At 37.0% G+C, this 12,330-nt stretch overlaps 1 protein-coding gene across 1 annotated transcript in view; it reads left to right on the top strand.

Moving 5' to 3' along the window:
* Dop1a (DOP1 leucine zipper like protein A) overlaps positions 1 to 12,330 on the top strand; it is a 74,455-nt gene that overhangs the window by 17,183 nt on the left and 44,942 nt on the right. The window contains exons 5-10 of the mRNA XM_005347693.3: positions 513 to 702; positions 2,288 to 2,386; positions 7,946 to 8,045; positions 9,022 to 9,104; positions 10,128 to 10,236; positions 11,459 to 11,579. Coding sequence (XP_005347750.1) covers positions 513 to 702; positions 2,288 to 2,386; positions 7,946 to 8,045; positions 9,022 to 9,104; positions 10,128 to 10,236; positions 11,459 to 11,579 — 702 coding nt within the window. The remainder of the gene's footprint in view (positions 1 to 512; positions 703 to 2,287; positions 2,387 to 7,945; positions 8,046 to 9,021; positions 9,105 to 10,127; positions 10,237 to 11,458; positions 11,580 to 12,330) is intronic.

Here is a 12,330-nt window from a genome sequence, read left to right as displayed (position 1 = left end):
AAACCCTGTCTCGAAAAACCAAAAAAAAAAAAAAAAAAAAAAGTCAGTCATTAATGTCCTTAGCTTAATTTTTGTCATAGGTCTAATTCACTTATATTATTGTGAACTGTGTGTTGATTGCAAAAACAATGAAGCATTTCAGAATGTCTTTCTTGTAGGAAGTCAGCATAGGTATGCCGAGATTGGTTAACTAGTTTTATATATGTGACTTTATTGCTTACAGTAACTTAACAACCTGCTGAAGTAGACAGGTGCTGCAGTGCTGTTCTCTGCATCTTACAGATGGAGACTGAATTGAAATGATTACATTTATCCAACTGATATACAGTAGAATCAGGATTTGGACCCCTTCTCTGACTTTTGAAGAGTCTTCTTCCAGACTAGCTCATTTGTTTCCAGAGTGGAGCACATGACTGTCTGTGGATGCTGTCATTTATTTTGGAAGAGAATAATGATTTCTCTTATCTGACACTGAGTGTTCCCTTCTTTCACCCTTCTGTTGTGCACCCCAGAACAAACACGCTGCTGGAAAAGGTTGCTGCTGCAGTAGAACAGTCGGCATTCTACAGTGCACTATGGGGCAGTCTGCTCACCAGTCCCGCTGTGCGCTTACCCGGGATCACATACGTTCTGGCCCATCTGAACAGGAAGCTTTCCATGGAAGATCAGCTATATATAATTGGCAGTGACATCGAGCTCATGGTAGGTTGTCACATCAAAAGTGTTTCTCTAGAGCCAGGCATTCCAGACTATTTTGAGGGTTATGCCATGGCCAGCATTCCTGTTTTCATGAAGCTTGCCATTTTTCATCAGAGAAAGCTAACAACCAAAATACTGAATAATTATTGATATTTTAAAAGATTAATATTTCATGTGAAATACATTATTATTTTTGCCTGTTAACCTTTTTTCAAGTAAATTCATGATTTTTATTGTTCCTGTCTTGCTTACTAATAGAACACTCTTACCATAGCTACATTTATTATAATAGCCTAAAGTGGACCTTCAATCTTACTTTTCTTTATAAGAAAGATGAATTTTAGACAAAGTGATATAGCTGAATTCTTCATAAGGTTTGAGGAACAGGATGAAAACCAAAGCAAGCAGTGAAAAAGAGAATAGCACACTGACTGTGTTCTTACGTTTTTTCCAAGACTGTTAATGGAAGAAAATCTTTATATGCTGCTGTAGTCCTAAAATGAGGGAGGAATTTATTTTCAAAACTTCTTAAATGTTTTTTTGATTAATCTTGTTTTCCCTATAATTATATGACTCATATTTAATGTACAACTTTGTTTAGTGTCTTAGCTAGGGTTTCTATTTCTAAAAAGAGATACTATGACCTCGGCAACTTTTATAAGGAAAACATTTGAGGGGGCTCACTTAACAGTTTCAGAGGTTCAGTCCTTTATCATCATGACAGGGAGCGTGGCAGCATGGAGGCAGATGTGATGTTAGAGGAGTAGCTCAGAGTCCTACATCTTGCAGATAACAGGAAGTTGACTGGTCAGTATTCTGAGCATAGGAAACCTCAAAGCCTGCCCCCACAATGACATTCTTCCTCCAACAAGGCCATACCCACTCCAACAAAGTGATGCCTCCTAATAGTGCCTTTCCTTATGAGATTATGGGGGCTCATGACATTCAAACTACCATAGTTAGATTTCATCAAGTATTGCTTGCATTCACTAAAATTGGGCCATCTTACATGTATGAATTTTCATATATACATACAATGTATACAATCTCCTAAACGCTACTATAAAGAAGACTAACAAAATTGTATCACACCAAACAACACTAGACCTATTATGGCCGCTCCTTTCCTGTTTTTAGATCTTCGAAAACATTGTTTGGTTTCTGTTTTTTAGTTCCACTCCATCCAGACTGTTAATATGAGTTGAAACATACTGCTTATGCCTGTGGGTATGATTTATTCAAAATTTATAACACAGTGGAGTTTAGTCCATGCTTCTGTGTTTGTTGCTTTATATTGCTCCATATTCTCTTATGATTAGTACTGTAGTGTGATTACTCTTTCATCAGTCAGTGGACATTTGACTTCCATCCCACTTAGAGCAAGTATTTGTAAAGCTGCTGTGCAATATTTGCACAAGCATGCTGTGTGGACATGTAATGGGGCACAGGGTAAAAGTCATTGATACTGACGGTAACATTTGTGTGTGCGGTGCTCTCTGATCGGCACAGTATATTTTCTCTTTCTTAGATAAATGAAAAGTTACTGTGGAAAGCATTTCCAAGCATGCTAAAGGCTTTCTTATTTCAGGTAGAAGCAGTAAGTACTTCAGTGCAGGACTCGAGTGTACTTGTACAGAGAAGCACACTGGACCTCATCCTCTTCTGTTTTCCATTCCATATGAGTCAGGTAAAACTTTAATGCTAATGTTTTCAACAAAGACATTCTTTGATAATCATAGATCTGTGATGTATAGTCATTTTAAAGGTACCATATTAGAATATTTTCTTCATAAGTATATAGAAAACATTCCTTCTTGATGAAGTAGAAATTGTATTTTAAAGAAAAATACTAAACTGTTTGATAAGCATATAGTAAATGAAGGAGATTATTTTATACATTTCAAAACAATTCTAAACTTTAAAAAGGAGTGCTCATTGTTAACTCTTAAATAAGCAGCCTTTAGACCGAGGCCTTCAACCCAGCTAACATATGACTGATGTTACCTTATTTTTACTTTGGTGGCTCTACCATTACATGCCAGAACATTAGAGGAGTTAGCCATTGTTTGAGAACCAAATATTTGCCAGGCGGTGATAGCATACACCTTTAATCTCAGCACTTGGAAGGTAGGGGCAAGCGAATCTCTGTGAGTTCGAGACCAGCCTGGTCTACAAGAGCTAGTTCTAGGACAGGCTCCAAAGCTACAGAGAAACCCTGTCTTGAAAAACCAAGGGAAAAAAGAACCAAATACTTAGCGCCTGTGCCATTTGCTACTGATTTCACTACAGATACAAGCAACTGACTTGACAAATCACAAATGAAGTGTGTCATTACTGAGATTTAATTTAATCAATATCCTTAATTTGAAAGAAATGATAGAAATCTTTTAAAAGAATAAACTTTAATTAAAAATGAGACTTAAAACACCAGAATATATACATTCAGACCAGTGGAACCAAATACCATAAATAATAAGATACAGAGATTTTCTGCTTTGAAAATTAAACTTATACCAGCTGTAGTAGCACATGCTTTTAATCCAAGCGCTCAGGGGGCATAGGCAGGTGCATCTCTGGTTTTCATAATGAATTCCAGGACAGTCAGAGCTACATAATAAGATCCTGTCTCAAAAAAATAAAATACATTTCTAAAATGGGATTAGCAGGAAGGACTTTGTTTTTCTCATAATGACTGCTAGTTGAGAGCTCAGCAGTTTTTCACTTAGCTAAATTTTCTTTGCTACTCTACTTTCAGTTTTTTAACTACTTCATTTAATTTGAATAAATAATAATTGAAGAGTTTTATAGTTCATTGAGTACATTATCACTAGTTGACATATAAACCACTTCTAGTTTCTATTTTGAGACTCTCACTCTTAACCATGGGCCTTTTTTCTGCCCTTTGGATTTTCACATTTCCCCTATTGGGAAAATTTAGTGTAAACTAAGCTTGCCAAAGCTGTAGCATAGTGGTGACTGAATGGACCATAGTGTGGGAACGTTTTTAAAGTCTTATAAAAGAAAGCAATGAGTCAAAGCAATGTGGATAACAACCTAAATATGTACACATAGAGCATCAGTGACCTTTCATCTTGACCTTTCTTCCTGTTGAAACATTCTATATTAATAATCCCTCCATCGAGAGGCTCCTCCACAGCATCCAGGAATTAAGTCTTAGGCTTCAACTGATAAGAGCTTAATTTGTAATTTCATTAGCTCAGCGATGAAAACTAAACCTTCCCCATACTTTCCTACTCTCCCTTCTCTCTATCCATGCCAGCCAAAAATCTGCCAGACCTCCTATGCTGTGTTTCAGGAAAGCAGTGGTGTGTTAACGCAGACTTTTGGTGTCCACCTCTCTGCTACTCTTGCAGTTCTGATCCTCCCTTACTGTGCTACATTATATAGGGCTCCGAGGCTGGTATAGCCATCTTTGTTCCCCACTTGACCTTTTTTCATGTCTTGTGTGTAATAAATTCTTAGCAAGTATTGATTTTAATTGTAACTTAACAGAGCCTTCATTAACTACCTCAAAAATATGATTGCTGTTATGCTATGGATGAACTGGTAGACTTCTTTAATATACTTCAGGTAAAGCTGACCTGAGTGTCTACTATTAAATGCTAGTGAGCTTTTATATATTATAGTGATCTTTTACATATTGCAAAATATGGAGTGATGTCCGCAATATTTACAAATGGCTTCTTAGCCATACATTTGGTAATGGTGGCACATGTCTGTAGCTCCAGCATTGAGGAAGATAAGGCAAGATTGCAAATTCAATAGACTTTGTGTCTAAAATGAAAAAAAAGTAAATTCTTATCTGGGGAATAGCTCAGAGGTAAAAGCTTCAGGCCCTGAGTTCAATCTGTAACATGTTTTATGTTTTTACATGATGTTTTCAAACATATGCATAGAGAGGAGGAGAGAAAAACATTGTAGAATGGCTGAATTGAGCTAACTCATGTATTACTTCACATGCTTATTTTCTGCAGTGAGAACACTTTAACTTTGAGTACAGCACGTTTTAACTATGGTTACCATGATATAGATTTCTGAAAATTCCTCCAGAAATTGAAGTTTTGTAGCTTTTACCATGTCTTCTGTTCTTTCCTATTTGAGTTTTCTCCTCAGATAAGATGGGGAGACATTGGTGCTTCCAAGATTTTGGGACAGTGCCTATAATCTACATGTCTGCTAGTGAGGGGATAGCATAGGAGTTCTCATACTTTTGGTTGCAAGATTAAAAAGTATTGAGGATCTCAACAGTTTCTTGATACAAGTTAGTACTATCCATATTTATCATATAATTTTTAAAAGTCTACTGATTTATCTGAAAATACTGAGTTATCTTACCAGCATGAATGACATTTGTAAAAGTATGTTATAGGAAAAAAAAAGGAAGGTAAGAAAGAAATTAGTGAGAAGTGGAGTTTCATATTTTTGTCAATCTCTTTAATAACTGGCCTGAAAGCTCATTGCTGCTTTTTGGTTGATGTATAAGGAAAATAAAACAAAATAAAAAACAATTCTCACATTGATCTACTGTTTGAAAATCAAGGAATCATTAATATGTTCTGTTAATAAGTACACACTTTTTGATACTATACCAAAGTTATATCTGCTGTTTTACAGTTAATTGCAATATGTAAATATAAATCAACTTTTAGAATTCTCTTCTGTTAAACAGTCTGCAACTTTTACTCATGTATGATTTTGCATCATCAAGTTTGGTTATTTAAAAAATGATGGTGTACTCAGTTGGGCAGATTTTTCCATACATAGACCACCACTACATTAAACTAAACAATAACATTTGTTGCTATTACCACTTATATGTATAACCTTTTTTCATTACTGTCACCTGTGTGAGACACCTTAAGGGAAGAAAGGTTTATTTTAGCTTACTCTTCCACAGATTTCAGTCATTTTAATAGGGAAGGGATGGCAGCCAATGGAGCTCAATACATGGCAATAGAAACTTACTGCAGCAACTGTGCATTCAAAGTGCAGCTCCCACTCACCACCTCCACCAGCTCATCTGTACCTCCTGAAGACCCCAAAGTAGAACATGAGCTTGGAGGCAGGTGTTTCTGGTTTAAGACAGTGTCTTTAAAAGCAGTATTTACATTCATTTATTATGGGTGTGTGTGTGTGACCACAGCACTGATGAGGAAGTCAGAGGACAATTTGCAGGATTCAATTCTCAGCATTTATTGTAGATTCTGAGGATTGAGCTCATGTTATCAGGGTTGGCAGTAGCCATCTTTACCTATTGAGCCATCTCACCAGCCCTTAACTATAACTCTTGGTCAGTAAAAAAAAAAAAAAAAAAATTCGTAACTGAACCCTTCAGGCATAGTCCTAATTGCCCATCTTTTGTTGAGCCCAAAGGATCAGTCATCCCCAAACTGTTCCCAAACCCACGGTTTAATCCACATTGTGCATCCTGTATACCAGACTAGTTTGGTCAGCCACCTGACTTCAGCCCACTCATGCCGCATCCAACCTTCAGGCCTTCCCCCAGGTGCTTATCCTATGCCAGATTCAGTCTGTCTTAACCCAGAACCCAGATCTGGACATGAGTCAAGCCTGGTAAGTCACTGGCACCTAATATACCTGCAACATCTTCAACCCTCAGCAAGTGCACAGCCTGTTTAACATCCTATCCTGAGGTCAAAATGCAAAGAACAGCTGATCATGGGTGCCTGGCCCTAACTGATACAGATATAACACAACCCCTACACCTAAAGCTCTTGTGAAGGTTGGAGCATTTCAAAAGGTGCCCATGACCATGATTCCCTTTCCATAACAGGAAGATTGTATAGAGAGGGTTTGTTGTGATTAAGGAAAGGTTAGCTCTGTTGTATTACCCAAACGTTTTATTTTCACTATGCTTTTGGACCTTAAGAGGTCCAGATACTTTTTGTTGTTGTTTTAATTTTTTATTAGTTCTTTGAGAATTTCATACAATGTATATGATAATATTCCTGCCTCCAACTCCTCCTAAATCTAGTCCCCTTCCCAACCCATCAATTTCTGTGTCGTCCCCCCACCCCAACCAACTCATTCAATTCATTCTGTGCTGCCCATATACTCCTGAGTGTAGCCTTGCACTGAAGCAGGATTGACCTTCTAAGCCACTGAACACTGACTGCCCTCTCCCAGAGAGTGAACTGCCAACAACTCTAGCACAGAGATGGGGACGTGGGCACAGAGTCCCATGTCTAGTTACAAAGCTACTGGCGAATGAGAGAGAGCTGCCAGGGACTTTTTTACAGAATAGTTTTAAATTGGTCAGTTTCCAAGATCAGATTTTAAGATTCCAAGATTACACATTTAAATGATTACCCAGTGATGTTCTTTTGAAATTCATATTTTGTGTGTGCTTCAGTTGCACATGCACAGACAACTTTTAGGAGTCAGCTCTGTCCTTCCACCTCTCAGGTCATCAGGTTTGCATAACAAGAACTTTAACCCCTTGAGCCCCAGTAATACCCTTAATGTTAACAAATTTATTAGCAATCTTCCATCTTTTCTTTTAATATTTTAAACATCAAATTAAAGCTAGAGGGGAAAAATCTAAAGGAAAAAGTTAAAGCTATTAGAACAAAAGGACTCTATTTAGATTTTATTTGTGGATTTTTTTCCATCTTTGAGGTATTACAAATAGAATTTTAAAAAGAAAAAAAGAGAAGAGGACTGATTGCTGCTAAAGTCTTCCTGAAGATTTTAAAGTGCACTGTAGTGTTGAACTGTCTGTCCTCTTTACAGTCCTCGTCTGTGTCAGATTGTACTGTTGATGGAGAGGAAAAGAGAACTTTAAACATAATGTTAGAGTGAGGGAGTTATGGTTCCAGCTGTAAAACTGAAGTTGGCATTGGGCAGCTGGGCACAGTGGCACACACTTACTAGGGAGGTAGAGGCAGGCAGAAAGAACAGAAGGTCAGAGTGGAAGTTGAGGGCCATCCTTTGCTGCTTAGGGAGTTTGAAAACAGACTTGTAAGCTCTGGGAGACTACCCAGAAAGAAAACTGAGTCATGTTACCTTTCTTCCTGTTTCCTCACTTGTGAACTAGAAGTAATAGCTCCTGTATTTGAAAGATTAGATGAAGCAATGTTATGTAAAAACACCTCTCTTACACTCTAATGTTCTAAGAAAACTTCAAGGTATTCCTTTTTTTAAAAGAGTAAAAACAGTAGTATATCTCCTATCTCCATTAAGTATAACTACATTCCTTTTTCAGGCCACTCGACCCGATATGATCAGGATTTTGTCAGCAGCCCTTCACGTAGTACTAAGGAGGGATATGTCCCTGAACCGAAGACTTTATGCATGGCTTCTTGGTAGGTATCTAATGAATATGCTTATAATTGACAAAAAAAAGGAGTCTTGTCATGCATAACTGTTCTGAAATTGTATGAAGAAACTAAATATTTATGTGTAAATGAACAATAAAAATAAAATACTGTGCCAGAAAGGTGGCTCTGTGGTTAAGAACGTCTGCTGCTCTTCTCGAGGACCAGGGTTTGGTTGCCAGTACCTGTATCAGGTGGCTCAGAACCACCTGTAATTCCAGCTTCAGGGGTTCCAGTGCCCTCTCCTGGCCTCCAAGGGCACATGCACTCGTATAGCTCACACACATGCACTAAAAATCAATCAGTCAATCTTAGGTGGGGGGACTATTAATGATGGCATTTTTGATCAAATTTCAAAACCCTCTTAAGGGGCTATTTGAATCCATAAAATCATGTTCACTTTAGCAAGATGTCGTTCCTGTTACACATTATACTTAATGTTAGTATATTAAAAAGATCAAGTGAATAGACAAAATAAGAATAAAATTTCCAAAACTTTCAAGTCATCAAGGAATCATTTGTAGTAATTACCACTGTCTTACAGATGACACCATTGTGAGACAGTGTGTGTACATAAGCCATAGAGCATTTATTATGTACATGTAATCTTCTACCTTTTTGTGAATGTTTTGTCTGTCCTCACAACCTCTTACTAGAGTGAAAGGACATTTGATGACTTTCCTTAGATATTGTAAATCCTCAGTTATTTTACTGTAAGACTTGGGGTAAAATAAGAAGATAACTTTGGAAGAATACTATTAGACTCATCTATTGAATTGGTTTCCCTTTATTAAACTATCTAAAATGGTCTCTCTTGCTGACACTGAATGGGCTACTAATTGGGTAAGTGTTTAGTGCTGTTTTTGAGATATTTTAGCATTTAGTGAACAGCAGTTTTAAGGCTTCCGTTTTAATTTTGTGATTTATTCCCATGGAGGTTTTGATAACAACGGTGCTATCATAGGACCCAGGAGCACAAGACACAGTAATCCTGAAGAACATGCCACTTACTATTTTACAACCTTTTCAAAGGAATTATTAGTCCAGGTAATGACTGTTTTCATTATTCTTCCTGTTGAAAAAGCCTGGCAAAGTCCTGTTTTAATTGAATTCATAATTGAAGAAGTCAGGACAAGACTCAAAAACTTCCAAAAAATAACTGTAATAGGCATACAACTACAGCACAAAGGTAGTCACAACTGGACTCCACAGGAGGACAGCTTTTCACCTGTCTGCTCTTGTGAAGGTTGGAGCATTTCAAAAGGTGCCCATGACCATGTTTCCTGTGAAACTTTGGTTGGATTGGGCTTTTGCAAGTTAGATATGGTAAGACTGCAACACACATAGAAACATTAAAATTGTCCATTTATTTCCTATTATATTTATTTAAGGTGCATCAACATGCTCTAAGAAAATGTACCAAGAAAACAAATGATTGCTTAAGCATTTTTCTTCATTTGCTTATTTGATTTTGAGATAGGATCTTGCTGTATAGTTTAGGTGGTCTTGAACTCAGGACCTGCCCGCTTCTGCTTCTAAAGTTCTAGGATTATAGGTGTGTATCATAAGCCCAGCTTGAAGCATTTTTAAATGCAGGAAATTATACACTGAATTTTAAATAGCTAAGAAGATAATTACATACTATACCCCTTGGTGATAAGATGGCATAGTTCATGTCCTAAACTAATATCTTCATCAAGATGGCCAACACTCAATTTCTCAGTACACTTCTCTTGATTCTCCTTTGTTTTTTCCCCAATGAAAATTCATGATCTAGATTGATGCACTTGTAGCTCCACACTCAGAGAACTGAAGCAGGAGGATGGTTTGTTGTCAACCTAGTCTTTGTAGCAAGGCCTTTTCTCAAAAATGAACAACAAATTAATACTTACGATTTAAATATGTTGCTTTCTCTCGGTAAGTGAGTCTGCCATCTTTGTAAGACATCAGTCAGAATAGTGCAGGGATGTGAGTCTACATTTCATGGATATAGTTAAAAATAGTTCTTGAAAAATATATATGTATATATATTACTAGTTCCTAAATCATTAGTATGCTTTTTTTTTAAAGGCCATGATAGGAATCTTACAAGTGAATGGATTTGGAGAAGAAAGCACTCTCATGCAAGATCTAAAACCTTTTCGGATTTTAATCAGCTTATTGGACAAACCTGAGCTAGGTAATATATGCCCAAAACATAAGCAGACATGTGCTTTTGTGTTGTTTCATGATAATAGTAGAATGAAGACACTGGGAAAATTGCAGTGTTCTTTTAAATACAGATTCTCAGATTCTCAACAGTTTGTTAACTGAAGTTAAAGATGTGTAGCTGGCGTTTATGTCAGCATCAAACCTGTGCCTGACACTGTAGGCTGCAGAGTCAGTTTCTTAAAAGATATCATCTCATCTCTTTTTAATCATTCACTAAAATGGAAACATTGTTGATCGGGCATAACTAACTTAGAATTTGAGGACTGGAACAGAAATGTGAGTTACATATTTCCTTCATAGTCTTCTTGTTGCTGTTGCTTTCTGTGGTTTCCAACATTGTGTGCTTATTATTTATTAAATCTACCAGAAAATGAACTATAGTACTTAACATAAACTAAAAAAAGGCAATTATCTCTTATAAAGTATGTAAATTTTCTAAGTATATTCAGGTGTTTTGGCACATGCTATAGTTCCCCAGCTCTTAAAAGTGAATTTTTTGTGTCAGGAACTTCAACAGGTTCACTTTTGAGGTTTTCTGTGATGGTGATGAAGCTCAGGGGACTTTTTAAAGAAGATAATGGTAACTGTGAAGCAGTCAAACTTATTTTTCTGATTTTGAGCATTATTTAGCAACAACTTTGATATGGCAAAATCTACTGGATAATTGTTCTAAGAGCTGCATGGTGTACCTTGCAGATGTTTCTCTAAATCTTTAAGACTGTCCCATAAGCTGGGCGGTAGTGGTGCACGCCTTTAATCCCTGCACTCTTGAGGCAGAGACAGGAATCTCTGTGAGTTCAAGGCCAGCCTGGTCTACAAGAGCTAGTTCCAGGCCAGTCTTCAAAGCTTCCAAGAAACCCTGTCTTGAAAAACCAAAAGAAAAAAAAAAACTGTCCCATAAAGCTAGTTATACTCTCCTCATTTGGGGTTAGGAAACTAAGACTCAAAAACTAAAGAGCCTGCCTTTGGATTATGGTCACTTCTATTAAGGTGACTCTATACTTAAAATAAACATTTATCCCATTACTTACTATTGGACCATGTTTCAAAAGTTTACCTTTGGGGGCTTGGAAATCTCTTCATAAAGTACTTTTATTCAAAGCATACTTTAATTGGACTATTCTTCAGGTCATCATGATTTGCTAACCCTAAATAACTGCTGCATATAATTTATTGTATATTAACTTTAGGACCTGTAATTCTAGAAGATGTTCTAATTGAGGTGTTTAGAACATTGTATTCTCAATGTAAAGCAGAATTGGATCTTCAGATGGAACCACCCTTCAGCAAGGATCATGCTCAGTTAAGCAGGTAGATTGCTAAAAAATTAAGCATGACATAAAAATGGCCTCAATTATTAATGTTTATGAAATGGACTCTAGTAATATAAGTTAATATAATATGATTATTAGTAATGGTTATGATCTTACTCTAAAGTTTATATTACAGTGAATAAAATTATCACATTCATAGTATGAAATATAATTAATTGCACTCACTATTCAGGCAGGTACTTTAAACAAGAAGAGTAATCACCATTTGATAGTTGAATGTTTCTTAATCATATCAGTTTGGAAAATTGAGTATTTGGGCTGATGAGATGACTCAGTAAGCAAAAAAAGGCACTTGGCTCCAGGAGTGAGAATAGATTGTGTCACCATTGCAGTCTTCCTCCTGCTAGACAATATTCTAGCAGTGTGTAATAATGTGTACTACCCCAGTAATACTGCACTCAGTTTTGAAAGAAATATCAATATTTTTAATTGTTTGGTTTCTTTTTTTTTTATTGAGAAAAGGAAAGAAAACAAGTTTCTGCCTCCTCCCAGCCTCCCATTTCCCTCCCCCCCACTCCTTTCCCCCTCCCTCTCCAGTCCAAAGAGCAGTCAGGGTTCCCTGCCCTGTGGTAAGTCCTAAGTCCTCCCCTCTCCATCCATATCTAGGAAGGTGAACATCCAAACTGGCTAGGCTCCCACAAAGCCAGCACTTTAAGTAGGATCAAAACCCCGTGCCATTGTCCTTGGCTTCTCATCAGCCCTCATTGTTCGCCATGTTCAGAGAGTCC

This window comes from Microtus ochrogaster, chromosome 5 (genome assembly GCF_000317375.1).
Source record: "Microtus ochrogaster isolate Prairie Vole_2 chromosome 5, MicOch1.0, whole genome shotgun sequence".
Lineage (NCBI taxonomy): Eukaryota > Metazoa > Chordata > Mammalia > Rodentia > Cricetidae > Microtus > Microtus ochrogaster.
The sequence above is the reverse complement of the archived record's forward strand: the minus strand, read 5'-3'. Positions and strand labels throughout refer to the sequence as shown.